The sequence below is a fragment of the Acomys minous genome (genome assembly GCF_964271855.1).
Source record: "Acomys minous genome assembly, chromosome: 6".
Taxonomy (NCBI): domain Eukaryota; kingdom Metazoa; phylum Chordata; class Mammalia; order Rodentia; family Muridae; genus Acomys; species Acomys minous.
Window position 1 is genome coordinate 39,795,630 of NC_140487.1, and position 13,390 is coordinate 39,809,019.

Consider the following 13,390-nt stretch of genomic DNA (forward strand, 5'->3'; position numbering starts at 1 on the left):
CACTGGAATCCTGAAGAAGCAGGCTCTAGAGCCAGTGAAGGAATGGCTTGCCAGTGAGAGCAAGCAGGGAAAGAAAGCTTTAAGCTTCCTTCTTCCCTGTCCTTCTATAGGTGGCCTGCAGATGTTGTGGGCCAGATTAAAGGTGGATTTTGCCTCCTCAAAGATCTGACTGAAAGTTGTATCTTCCCACCTCAAAGATCTGCCTGAATTAAAAGTGGGTCTTACTACTTCAAATGATTTAATTTAAAAAGTCCCACACAGGGGAGCCTAGCCACTTGGGTTTTAGTTAATTCCTGGTACAGTCAAGTTGACACTCAAGTATAGCCATCACAGTAGTGAAGAGCACTCTTGCACTGGGCTTGGATTCAAGCCTTGGATTCTCCACAGGCATCAGGCACATATGTGGTACACAGACACACATGCAGGTAAAATGTCCATACACATAAAGTAAACTTAAAAAAGAAACAAGAGCAAGAAATTAATAACAGGACAAAATTAAGACAGCTTTGGGGTGCCAGTCACATTCACCCCTTAGGGTTACTAGAGCTGATGTGTTGATAATTCAACAAGTTAAACATTTATATTTTACATCCTTTTGCATTTTTATTATATTGATTTTAAAATTTTTTATCAAAAAGTTTCTTTGAGAGCAGCCATTGCTATATTGTCCTGGCTTGCCTAGTAATGTAGCATAGGCTGCTCTTGAACTCACTACAATCCTTCAGACTCAGCCTCCTAAGTGCTGGGATTACAAGTGTGTGCCAACATGCCCAGATTTAAAAAATGTTAAAGGCAAAATGAGTTTATTTTAAAAATTAATATGATCTTTAGGAGTACAAAGTTAACACTGTAGGAGACAGACAGAGCACTACAGTTAACCAGTTATGTTCTTACAGAAAACCAAAGTTCTATTCCCATGACCCATATAAGTGGGTCAAAAAAGAAAACTGCTTAATAACTCCAGCTCCAGAGGATCCAAAATTCTCCTCTGGCCTCCACAGGCACCTGAACCCATGGCATATGACCACACAGACATATGTACATATATAAAAATAAAAATCATGGGGCTGGAGAGATGGCTCAAGTGGATAAGAGTACTTATTGCTCTTCCAAAGGGCCTGGGTTCAATTCTAAGCACCCGTGAGGTGGGGCACAACCTAACTCTAGCTCTGTAGGATCCAGTGTCCTCTTCTGGCCTCCGAGGGAACCTCTAGCCTCCTGCAGGCACACAGTGCACAGAGGTACATTCATGCACACACATAAAATAAATAAGTAATTAAAAATAAAATAATAAAACAAACAGCCTAGAGTTCTACCCCAAAGGTGACCACTGACTTACTTGTGGTTGCTGGTTAACACACATGCATACTAGACGATATTTCTTTCTTCCTTCTCTGTATGTTTTTTAGGCAGAATTTTTTCTATGAAGTTCAGTTTGGCCTTGAGCTTCTTCTGATCCTGCGGCTTCAACTTCCCCAGTGCTGGGAACACAGACATGTGCCACATGGCCCAGGCTTTATACATGTGACTATACAATGTTTTATCCTTTAATCTCTGCATGTATTTTTAAAGATTTATTTATTATGTATACAGTGTTTTGCCTGCATGTAGGCCTTCACTCCAGATGAGGATAGCAGATCTCATTATAGATGGTTGTGAGCCACCATGTGGTTTCTGGGAACTGAACTCCAGAACTCTGTAGGGCAGCCAGTGCTCTCAACCTCTGAGCCATCTCTCCAGCCGCCATGTATTTTTACATGCTATATTTTAAAAAAATTTACAAATTACCGCTCAAAATCAAAACATTTCAAATATCTTTCTTCTTAAAAATATGTATGAGTATGGGTATTTTGCCTGCACATATCTCTGTGTGCCATTTTATGTCCCTGGGGGAAAAATGAGGACAACAGATCACCTGGAACGGGAGTTACAGAAGACTGTGAGCCCTACGTGAGTGCCAGGAGTTGACTCCGCATCCTCTGTACGAGCAGCAAGTGCTCTTCATTGCTAGGAAATCTCTGCACTCCCAAATATCTTTCTTCTAAAGAGTCCCTTTGAATGAGGGGATGGGCCTGCCAGGACTTAGTCTACTGTTAAGCAGTCATTGTTGATAACCTTGATGGCTGGTATTTATCTATTTCTGTAGTGCTTAACAGTACTGAAATGAACATCTATCTTCACATATCGGTGTATATTTGTATAACTGAATCCTTGGAATAAATGTCAAGACACAGAGCCTCTGGAGATGGGCTGGACTTATGAGATGGACAACATCCAGACTGTCCCTTACTGTCTATATAGTGATCTGCATTGTCACTGCAGGGATATAAAAAGGTCCCCACACGATAGATAGGATTAATCTGCTCCTCATCTAACACATCAAAATGATATCGTTTCAAATTATGCATTTCCTTTACATTTATTAACTTACGGTATGTTTGCGTGCAGCTGCACGTGTGCCATGGTGCACATGTAGAGATAAAGAGACAGACAACGTATGAGTCAATCAATTCTCCTCTTCTACCATATGGGTCCTGAGGGCTGAACTCAGGCCATCAGGTTGGATGGCAAGTGCCTTTACTTGCTGGGCTATTTCACTAGCCCCAGGTTACACTTTTTATGAGAGATCTTGAATTTACTTTTGCAGTGTTGATATTCCCCCATACCTATGAATTCTAGTCATAGATCTAGGATTGGACACTATAATTCCTGAGTGACTAAGTTTCATGAAGGATATCCTAGCAAACGTTAATTTAAAAACATATACTGTGAACCAAGTGTGGAAGTGCATACTTGTAATTCCAACACATGGGAAACTGAGGCAAGAGAGTTATGAGTTTGAGGCCAGTTTTGGGTGCAAGCTGAGATCATATGGAAAGTTACATACAAAACAAACAGATTGTATGAAACTACATGCTGGGAAATTAGGTTAATGGTGTGGAACAAGAGAAGGTTTTGGTACGGGGAGATGTTTTCCAGGGTCACCCAGGCCTTCATCTACACCCTGGGAGTCAGGTGGCAAAAGCTTACAATACTCAAGAATCCTCAAGAAAAATCCAACATAGCATGTACATATCAGTCATTCTGATAAGCAAACCCCCTCTTTGACTTAATGCTGTTGCTGTCGTATGTGGGAACAGGACAGCACACAGATGAAAACACAAGGGTTCTGAATCGAGAGGGTCTGCGTAGAATGCCTCTTTACCGCGGGGCAAGGAATCAGGCACTCATCCTTACCACTTATGCCAGAGTACATTAAACAAACAAAACCCACCGGGCGTGGTGGCGCATGCCTTTAATCCCAGCACTCGGGAGGCAGAGGCAGGTGGATTGCTATGAGTTTAAGGCCAGTCTGGTCTACAAAGCAAGTCTAGGATAGCAAAGGTTACACAGAGAAATTTTGTCTCAAAAAAAAAAAAATACCCACACCAAAATAAAACCCACCATAGGTTAGGGGTGGGGCTGAGCTGGCAGAGCACTTAGCTAGCATACATGAAGACACGGGTTACGTTCCCCAGCATCTCATAAACTGGTATGGTGGGATACATTTATTATCTTAGCATTCTGGAGGTAGAGGTGGTCTAGAAATTTAAGCCTAGCCTTGGCTGTATTATGAGTTTAAGAACATATTAGACCCTGTCTTGAAATACAAAACAAGACAAAATAAAAACTAAGCAGCTTGGGGGGAGTGAAGAAACGGATCAGTGGTCAAGAGCACTGGCTGCACTTCCAGAGGACCTGGGTTCATTTCCCAGCACCCACATGGCAGCTCATATCTGTCTGGAACTCCAGTTCCAGGGCTTCTGACACCCTCACATAGACATGCATGCGGGCAAGACACCAATAAATATAAAATAAAAATAAATTATATAATAATTTTTTTAAAACCCTAAGCAGCCGTGGTGTAAAAAAAGGACTAACCCACTCAGAGCCACAGGGCGCAGCCTGGGAGGTGTTTCCTTGGCACCACTTTCCCCATACCCAAGGTGCTGCATATTTAAGGAAAAAAAAAAAAAAGAAAGAAAAGAAAAAGAAAGGACTAACCCAGACTTAGGCCTCACACAGCCTGCTTTCTCGTGGACTTTGCTTGCATGGTGAGTGCTCAGTCCTCATCAACCTCATGAGGAAACTTGCCCACGTCACAGGTGAGAGCAAAGCCATGAATGAACCCCAAGCTGTTTAGCCAGAGTCTTTCCGATTTTGTTACACCAGACCTGTTCTGGAAGTGTGCAGGTGTTGATGGAGGGCAGGAAACTAAGGTCTTTGAGAGAGCATAAGAGGCTGGGCGTGGTAGCTCACGCCTTTAATCCCAGCACTTGGGAGGCAGAGGCAGGCGGATTACTGTGAGTTCGAGGCCTACCTGGTCTACAAAGTGAGTCCAGGACAGCCAAGGCTACACAGAGAAACCCAAAGAGTATAGGAGGAAGAAGCCACTAGGGTGGGAAACTGTGACTTTCAGTCTCCTAGGAAGCAGGAGCCAGTTTTTCTGGATCTCATTGTGCTAGCTGTCATGGCGTCATGGTGGACACCATGAGGCTACACTGGTATCAGAGCTGAGGTGAATGTCCTCATTCCCTGCACAGGGGTGCTATGTGACACTATTCCTGGGAAGATGCGAACACACATCTACTCACCCCAGATAGGGGACCAATGACAGATTAAAAATATGCATACCACCAGAGTCCAACTTGGTGCACCAAGGAGTTTTATTGAGTTACTTACAGGAGTATAGGTGAGGGGTCATTTACAGGAGCAGAAATGACTCAAAGACAGCTGCATCACCAAAGACCACCCCCTGGGGCTGGAGAAATGACTCAGTGGTTAAGAGCCCTTTGCTGCTCTCCCAGAAGTCTTGACTTCATTTACCAGCACACATCATGCAGCTCACAACTGCCTTTAACTACATACAGCACCAGGGCATCTGACGTCGTCTTCTGGCCTCTACAGGGAATATTCTTGTGCGCACAAACCCTCATTCCGACACACACATACACGAAATTTGATTTTTAAAAAGTCCATCCCAGCCCGTGTGACAGGTTGTGGAAGCTAGGGACCTAAGCATGCTGAATAAGCTCCAGGCAGCTCAAAATGTTTGAGTGTCTTGTCCAGAGAGTTCAGGGCCTCTTTCAGGCAGCCCAGCAGTTTACTGGTCTCTGCTTCTTCCAGGCTTCTCGGCTTGTCTGAGCCTCTTCTAGGCAAGGTCAGCTTGCCTGGGAATCTCAGTAGTCTTTATTGGATGTAAATATATACGCAGACACACACGTGCATGCACACATGTGCGGATGCACGCACGCTTGGAGATAGAGAGGCATAGTGAATCTGGTCATTTTCAGGGACTTCCTGAAGCCACTGACTTGCTTACTTCTTGAGCTTGGTAAGCCTCCCTGAAGGGCAGAACGATGTTCTACCTCCCTTAACAACTTACCTTAAAATATCACCTCCCTTTAACAACCTATGTCTTACAAGCTTTCCTGGAGTCCGGGAGGCTTTAGTCTCACAGGAAGCAAGAGGAAAGGACATTTTTATTCTGATGATGAAAACATGTCCTGATATTTGCTATCATGACCTGATTGCCAAAGATTTGTTTTGTTTAATAAAATGATGCTTTGCTTTCATTTAGGATAATTTTTTTCTTCAAAGGCCGTTTTTGAAATATGTATCCTATGGAAACATTACTGAGCGTGTCGAATTAAGGAAACGGCTGGGTTGCAAGTCATTCCAGTGGTATCTGGATAATGTCTTTCCAGAGTTGGAGCCATTTATAAACACCGATGAAAAGGATCAAAATCATTTTCATTAAAAAGGAGTAAAAAAAAAAAAAAGGGGGTCTGCTAGTTCTTCAGCATACTGGCACCACAGGACAAATTTGGAACGTCGCAGAATGGTGTGAAAAGCAATGGCAAATACAGTCAGAGTGGCCAGTCTCTCAGCAGTGCCTTTCTCCACCTCTGGTGACAATTCTTCTGCTTCCTCATCCGCCACTGGGGTTCTGGGCATAAGGACCTTGGTATTAGACATGTGAGCTGTCTCACAGTTCGGGCGGTGGCCTATGACTAACCCAGAGACAGGGTTGTACTTGTGATTACTTGACCAATTCACTTGGCTGTGACTGTCCATAGGAACCTGCTCTGCTCTAGAGCCTTCCCCAGTCTACGAACTGCATTTGGGTCAAGCTCCTTTCTTGCAGCCAGTTGTAGGGTCTGGGGCTGCCTCCTGGCTTGGTTGGGTTGCGAAGTGTCTGATCTCCAGGGAGGTTCTCCATGTGTTCCTGTTGTTTTCTGTTTCTTTGTATTTTCATGTCTGTGCCCTCTGTCCTCTGTCCTCTGGCTTGTGACCTATAGCTTTCCGAATGTTTCTTGAACATTGGTGTTCTCCAACCTGCTTCCAGTGTGCAGATAGGCAGCTGGCTCCCTACCTGCCATGCCCACAGACTCCTCAATGCCTAAGTACTTATTTGGGGCTTGGGGAATGTTGTAGGGTTCAACCTGGTGAAGGTGAGTTTAAAAAGGTCAAAGAGTAATTCACAAAATCTATAAAGAAAAGGAGGGAAGAAACACACTGAAAGGAAAAAAAGAAAAAAAAAAAAGGAGACATCTGACAAAACGCAGCCAATGCAAACGTAACCTGCCTGAGTTTCCTGATCTCTGCCACAGAGTTTCTGAGGGGTTTCCAGCAGGGTTAAGCTTCTAGAATACTCACTGTTACCCTCTGTTTTATAAGCTTCACCCACTTAGGGATAATAGCGGAAATGCTCATCTTCACTATCATTTGACAGGGTCTGGGATCACCTGGGAGACACACCTGTTCTGGGCATGTCTTTTTGTTTTGGTTTGCCTTTTTGTTTTATTTTTGTTTTATTTTTGCTGTTGCTTTTTTGAGATAGGGTTTCTTTTGTGTAATCTTGGCTGTTCTGGACTTTGTAGATCAACCTGGCCTTGAATTCACAGAGATCTGCCTGCCTCTGCCTCCCCAGTGCTGGGATTAAAGGCATTTATCATCACCACCCTGCTCTGGCCACGGTCTTTGAGAGTGTTAACTGAGAGGTTTATCTGAGTAGAGAACACCCACCTGGAATGTGGGTGGCCATAACACATGGAGCAGGGACCAAATTAAATAAAGAGAATGTAAGATGAGCATTAGCCTCTCTCTCTGCCTCCTGAGGATGCAATGTGACAAGCCGCCTTACACTTCTGCTGCCATGGTCTACGAAACACAATGGAGGCTGTACCCTCAAATTGTGAGCCAGAAAGGAGCCCTTTAGTTGTTGGGGTTTTTTGTTTGTTTGTTTGTTTGTTTGTTTGTTTTTGGTCAAACACTGTCACACAAGAGAAGTAACAAACACATTGTGATGGTGTGGTGTGCAAATTGCCCTTGCAAGAGAGAGCCATCCCTGCAAGAGCCACGTGTTCCAATTAAGGTGAATTGCTATGGGAATGAGAGTAGAAACTACGGAAGACCCTCCTTTTGCCACTGGACAGCAACTGTTTGACTGAGGGCAATGGCCATGAAAGGACATGGGTAAGGGCCATTAGAACCTCCGTCCTGAGGAGAGACCTAGGTAGCAGCATATAGCATCCTAGACCCGGACAATACTAGTCGGTATTTGGTAGGACCATGTAGGAGTTAATTTTGTACCACCGTGACCACAACCTAAAGGGAAAAAAGATTTATTTTGTGTCATGGTTGCCGAGGGCTCATTGCACAGCTGCCTGGCCTTTGCATTTGGGCAGAACATCAGAATGACAGCAGTATGGGGGGGGGGGTTATTTACTTCATGAGGGACAGGAAGCCCAGAAGGAGACTTGGACCACTAGACCAGGTAAGACCCTCAAAGGGACATCCTTGGATCCTTCTCCCTCCAGATTGGCCCCATCTCTTAAAAGTTTCCACAACCTTTGGAAACCGTACCAGTCAGCGGGCACCAAGCTCCACACCTAAGCTTGTGGGGGGGACACTTTGAGTCATTACAGCCTGTTAATGAGGAAGGAATGCATCCTGGGTCACTGCCAGCTAGAACGGTTCATTGATTTGGTTTGGGTGATGCTGCTTTCTTAGAAATACGAGACACAAATTTTCTCCCTGCATATGTCCGGTTCCTCTACTAGACACCACGAGACAAGGGTTTAAAATAGAGGATATCGACTGAAAAGCATCTACTTCTGAGATGACAGAAGTAAACATATTCGTCAAAGTAACAGCAGAGACCAACCCTTACCATTCCGTTAGAGCTGCTAAATTCCCTCTAGCTGGGCTGTGCCTTTTTCCTTCACATTCTTCCCGGGAAGATGTAGCCGTCCCCTCCTCTACTTATCTCTCTGGAGTGACGGTGAACTTCACTGAGAGGAAAGCTCAAAGGCCGGGTGGGAACGAGCTCAGCCTACGCTGGGCAGGGAGGAGCCAGGGTCTGCGTGACGCCAGCCCAAGGGCGGTGACGTCATCCTGGGAGACGGGCGGGGGGCGGGGCCGTGCGTGCCGTGACTTGAGTGGTGGAACCCGGCTCCGCGAGGCCGTGCGTCCTGGGCCGTGTCGCGCGCTGCGGCTCGTGCGGCTCGGCCCGGGCTGCGGCAGGAGCGAAGATGCCACAGCCCGTGTCCCGGAGCGCCGCCATCCCGGCCTGCGGGTGTCGCGGTGAGTAGCTGGCCCACGGCGCTTGACCCCGCGCGGCCTCCGTCGGCGCCTGAGCGTGCGCTGCGGCCTGAAGCGTTGCGGCTGCCGAAGCTGGCTCGGTGGCCTGGGAGGCCGGAGCTGCTTCCGGCTTCCACAGCTGTGGTGGACACTGCCCAGGGCCGAAAAAGACCGGTTTTATCTTTATTGCTGTTATTGCAGTCGGTCTGTGCGGGTCAGGATTTAGACCGCGTCTACACATGAGGCTGGAAGACAGAACGCTTGGTTTTGTTTTTTTTCCTCTGCAATGTGCTTGTTCAAGAAATTGCCTTGTATAGCTTCCACACACCCCAAACTAATGCATTAAATATAAAAGCCCCGCCCCTTCTGTTAGATCTCTCCCATTGATGAATATTAGCATGGTTATGATGGACTAACTTCATTTTCACATCAAAGATTTGGTCTAGTCCGTTTACTTTATTGAGAGCCACAGTGGTCATGTTGGTTGGTTGTTTATCTTCAAACATAAAACGAGACTCTGGAGATGCTTTCCAACAAAATAGTGTTACTTCAAGCAACAGGAGCAGGCCCGGTTTGAAATTAAAAACAAAAAACAACTTATTTCTTGTTTTTGTTTTTTGTTTTTGTTTTTGTTTTTTTATTTGAAATACTGCTTTAGGAAATAGCCCTTTCCTAACCTCAGTGTTTGGTTGCCACAGAGCTCTCTCTGCAAGCAAAATAGACAGTAGTTGATACTCGTCACTTTGCGGAATTGCCTGCAATTGTATCTCTAACATTTCTGGGATGTTTCTTGCAAAGAGTTTTTCTTCACAGTTTCATATTGCTATTTTTCTTGTAAAGTATAGGTAACATAAAGCTTATCATTTAACAGTATGATTATTGAGTGGCATCAGGTACATTGCCTTACAGTCAGTACTGTATATTTTCTTTCTTTCTTTCTTTCTTTCTTTCTTTCTTTCTTTCTTTCTTTCTTTCTTTTTTTTTTTACCCTCTCTCTCTGTTTTGGCTTTTCAAGACGGGGTTCCTCTGTAACAGCCCTAGCTGTCTTAGACTCCCTTTGTAGACCTGGCTGGCCTTGAACTCACAAAGCTCTGCCTGCCTTTGCTTGGTGCTGGGATTAAAGGCATGTGCCACTGCGCCCTGCTATTGGTGTATATTTTAAAAACGTTTGCATCACTCAGGATGACACTACATATAGGGCAGGGCCTCCTGCCCCCTCTGCCTTTTTAGTCTCTATGAATTTACCTGGTTTAGATACTTCATTTTAGGTGAAATTCAGGGTCTTTCCTTTCATCCAACTTTATGTTTGAGTCTCCATGATGACTGTTCTTGATTGTCAACTTGAATACATCTGGAATTAACTACAACCCAAATTGGCTGGGCACACCTGTGAGAGATTTTTGCTTAATTAACTCATTTGAAGTGGGAAGAGCCATTTCTTTTTATTGTTGTTGTTGTCTTTTTTTTTTTTTTTTTTTTTTTGAGACAGCGTTTCTCTGTGTAGCCTTGGCTATTGCAGACTCACTTTGTAGACCAGGCTGGCCTGGAACTGAGAGCTATCTGCCTGCCTCTGCCTCCCGAGTGCTGGGATTAAAGGCATGCGCCACCACACCCTGCTTTGTCATTTCTAATCTGTATCTTTGAGGGGAAGATCCACCTTTAATCTGGACCACACCTTGTGCTAGCAGCCTGTGTAAAGCATGTGGAAGAAGGAAGCCTACTCGCTCTCTCTCTGCCTGCTGCTCTCAATAGCAAGGCCATTCCTTTACGGGCGGTAGAGCCTACTTCTTCAGGAGTCCAGCATATGCTGAAGACCAGCTGAGACGCCCAGCCTTCTGGACCGCTGCGTCCCTGGACCTTCCACTGGTAGGCAGCCATTGTTGGACTAGCTGTGAGTCATTCTGATAGATCCTTGTTCTGTAAATGTGGACAACCCCGACCAGTGTGCTCTCTCGCGCTTTGGAGACTTCCTGTACTGGCTGCTGCATCTGAGGGCTCTATCTCAGCACTTACCTGACCCCTCCCCCCACTTTTGTGGCACTTCATATTGCTTGTCAGCACATCCTTGGGGTGTGCCTTGGGACCCTTCTGAAGCTTTCATAGGTTCTTTTTCTCTGAAGTTCACAGTGTCCCAAAGCTCAGTATTTGCTTTCTTGAGCCTGTTCTACCTATTACTTAAAGTTCTGCACCCTTTTTTGTTTTGTTTTGTTTTTTTGTTTTTAGTAACTGTAATTCCCACGTATCTTTTAAGTTTCTATGTGAGGCCTGGATTCCAATGTGAAGTCATCTCCCTGTCTTGAATGTAACGTCTCTAAAACAAAAATCACCCCGGCCCCTGTTCTGTGTCAAGACTTGAAAGCTTGGTGCTCTAGCGTCTTCAGGGCCTGCCCTTCATGCTGACCGTCGAGATAGCTGGCCTATGCTCTACCTTGCCGCTCAATTTCACAGTCTGAGGTGCAGCCAATGGCTTCTCTTGTGGTTGTTCTCACCGACTCCTTGATTCTGAACATTTTCTCCATCTGTCCCAAACTGTTTTGTATAGAGCTGTCAGGGCTTTGTTCCTAATATAGGAGGTAGAATTGCTTAAACACACTAGCTTGCTGTGTTCATCCCACCTCCAATAGGGTCTCATTCTGTGGCCCAGGCTGGCCTGGAACTCGTGTCGTTCTTCCTGCCTCAGTTTCCCAAGTGCTGGGATTATAAATGTGAGCTACCATGCCCAGTTAGTTCATTAGCTCTCTGTATTTCTGACAAGTTTACTCTCAGTGGCAGAGCCGCAGCTCGTCTTCCTGCAATTCATCAGTCAACTTGCACTAGCCTTAAAGCCCTCGACCGTTGGCCAGTTAACCTATAGGTAGGGCTGGTGAGATGGATTAGTGGTTAAGAGGAAGTAGTGTTCTTGCAGGCAAACCCTGTTCAATTCTCAGCAGCTGTGCTGGAGACTTAAAACTGCTTGTCAGAGCCAGGCATGGTGGCACACGCCTTTAATCCCAGCACTCTGGAGGCAGAAGCAGGCAGATTGATGTGAGTTCGAGGCCAGCCTGGTCTACAAAGTGAGTCCAGGACAGCCAAGGCTACACAGAGAAACCCTGTCTCGAAAAGCTGAAAAACCCCAAACAAAACAAAACAACACAACAACAACAACAAAAGACCCCTGCTTGTCAGTGTGGCACCTCTGCAGATCCTACATACATATAATTAAAAATAAAGATAACTCTTTGAAAAAATTGTTCAGGTAATTCTGCTTCATTTTTACCAAATCTCCAAATTTGTTTATGTTGTTTTAAAAGGCTGCTGTGTTAGTCAGGGGTCTTCAGGGAAGTGCAGCCAGGGGAATGTGTCCTGTGCACATATATGTGCATACACACAATTAGGTTGGAGAATTCTTGAATTTTTCCACCCTGCCCTCAAGACAGGGTTTCTCTGTGTAGCCTTGGCTGTTCTAAACTGGCTTTGTAGACCAGGCTGACCTTGAACTGCCTGCCTCTGCCTCCTTGAATGCTGGATTAAAGGCGTGTGCCACCACATTCTTTTTGAGAATTCTTAAGGCAATGCTAAAATCATTAGCAGTCCCTTACTGAGAAGATAGATGGGACTTTTAAATGCTTGCATTTTAGGAACTAAATGTTTTTGCTATTGTTTTTATATAATTAATCATTTTATTTTGCAGTAATTATAGATTCACATGCACTTACGAGAAATATTAGAAGGCCTGTATATGCTTTACTGTGTTCTGCTCACTAGCAGTATCATGTAAAACTGTAGCATAACATTGTAGCCACAGAATTGGCACTGGTGTAGTTAAGATAGCATGATCCATCACTACATGATTCCACATTCACTTCTTCAAGACTTCCTGATTCCTGTATCCCTAGCCCCTAGCAGTCACTAACTTCTTTTCTTTCTTTCTTCCCCCCACCCCCACCCCCACCCCCCCACACGGTTTCTCTCTGTAGCCTTGGGTGTCTTGGACTCACTTTGTAGACCAGGCTGGCCTTGAACTCACAGCGATCCGCCTTCCTCTGCCTCCCAAGTGCTGGGATTAAATGCATGCACCACCACCGCCCGGCTACTAACCTCTTTTTCATCTGTGCAATTTTGTCTTATCGAGCCTTATATAAAGGAAATCATTAAACATTATAATCTTTAGGGATTGAACTTGTTCATTCAGCCAATCAGCTCAATTTTTTGCATCTAATAGTTTGAAAAATGCTGTTTTTAGAGTTTTAGCATCAGTGACTAGACACGGATAACAGTACTATTGAAATTTGGGGCTGTATAACTTGTGGAGGACTGACTTTTGTCTTATTGGGGATACATAGTACCCCAGGTTTTTACCAACATTAACGTGACAACCAAAACCTGTTTCCAGTTACTGCAAAAGTCCCTGGGGTACCACAGTACTTTTCCAGATGCCATCTTTTTTCCCCAGCCCTTGGCTCGAGGATCACTGGGAGACTGAGGCCATCTCAGCGCAGCCCCTCCTGACTACTGTGCTCGCGCACACGCTTCCACACACATTTCCATCTGAGCAGTCTGCTGTTGATACACACTTGTCACAGTGAAACCTGTGTAAAGTTGCTCTGATGTAGCTTTTTGTTCCTCATGCTGCAGCACCTTTGTACTGTTTCTGCCTGTCTGTGTTGACTGAGGGCTGCTGTGAGGAGTGGATGAGCCATTGCTCAGAGATAGCTAACAGTGACCAGGCCTCTGCCTACCCTGGCTCACTGACCTCTGACCAGTGGCTCTTCCACTCCACAAAGGT

At 45.1% G+C, this 13,390-nt stretch overlaps 3 protein-coding genes across 6 annotated transcripts in view; 2 read left to right on the plus strand and 1 right to left on the minus strand.

The window, feature by feature from the left end:
• The window catches only part of GALNTL5 (polypeptide N-acetylgalactosaminyltransferase like 5), a 45,151-nt gene extending 38,049 nt beyond the window's left edge, over nucleotides 1-7,102 (plus strand). The window contains exon 8 of one of the 2 annotated variants that reach the window (XM_084787785.1): nucleotides 5,621-7,102. In XM_084787785.1, the coding sequence (XP_084643911.1) occupies nucleotides 5,621-5,800 (180 nt within the window). In that variant the 3' untranslated portion in view covers nucleotides 5,801-7,102. The remainder of the gene's footprint in view (nucleotides 1-5,620) is intronic. The other variant, XM_084787784.1, reaches the window with a different exon arrangement.
• Nucleotides 1-8,378, minus strand: part of PRKAG2 (protein kinase AMP-activated non-catalytic subunit gamma 2) — a 355,936-nt gene extending 347,558 nt beyond the window's left edge. For both annotated transcript variants that reach the window (XM_084787781.1, XM_084787778.1), the window contains exon 1: nucleotides 8,216-8,378. The gene's annotated coding sequence lies outside the window, so the exon portion shown is untranslated. The remainder of the gene's footprint in view (nucleotides 1-8,215) is intronic.
• Nucleotides 8,379-8,489: 111 nt separating this feature from the next.
• The window catches only part of GALNT11 (polypeptide N-acetylgalactosaminyltransferase 11), a 33,400-nt gene continuing 28,499 nt past the window's right edge, over nucleotides 8,490-13,390 (plus strand). The window contains exon 1 of one of the 2 annotated variants that reach the window (XM_084787772.1): nucleotides 8,490-8,628. The gene's annotated coding sequence lies outside the window, so the exon portion shown is untranslated. Of the gene's footprint in view, nucleotides 8,629-10,356; nucleotides 10,492-13,390 lie in introns of those variants that run through there. The other variant, XM_084787773.1, reaches the window with a different exon arrangement.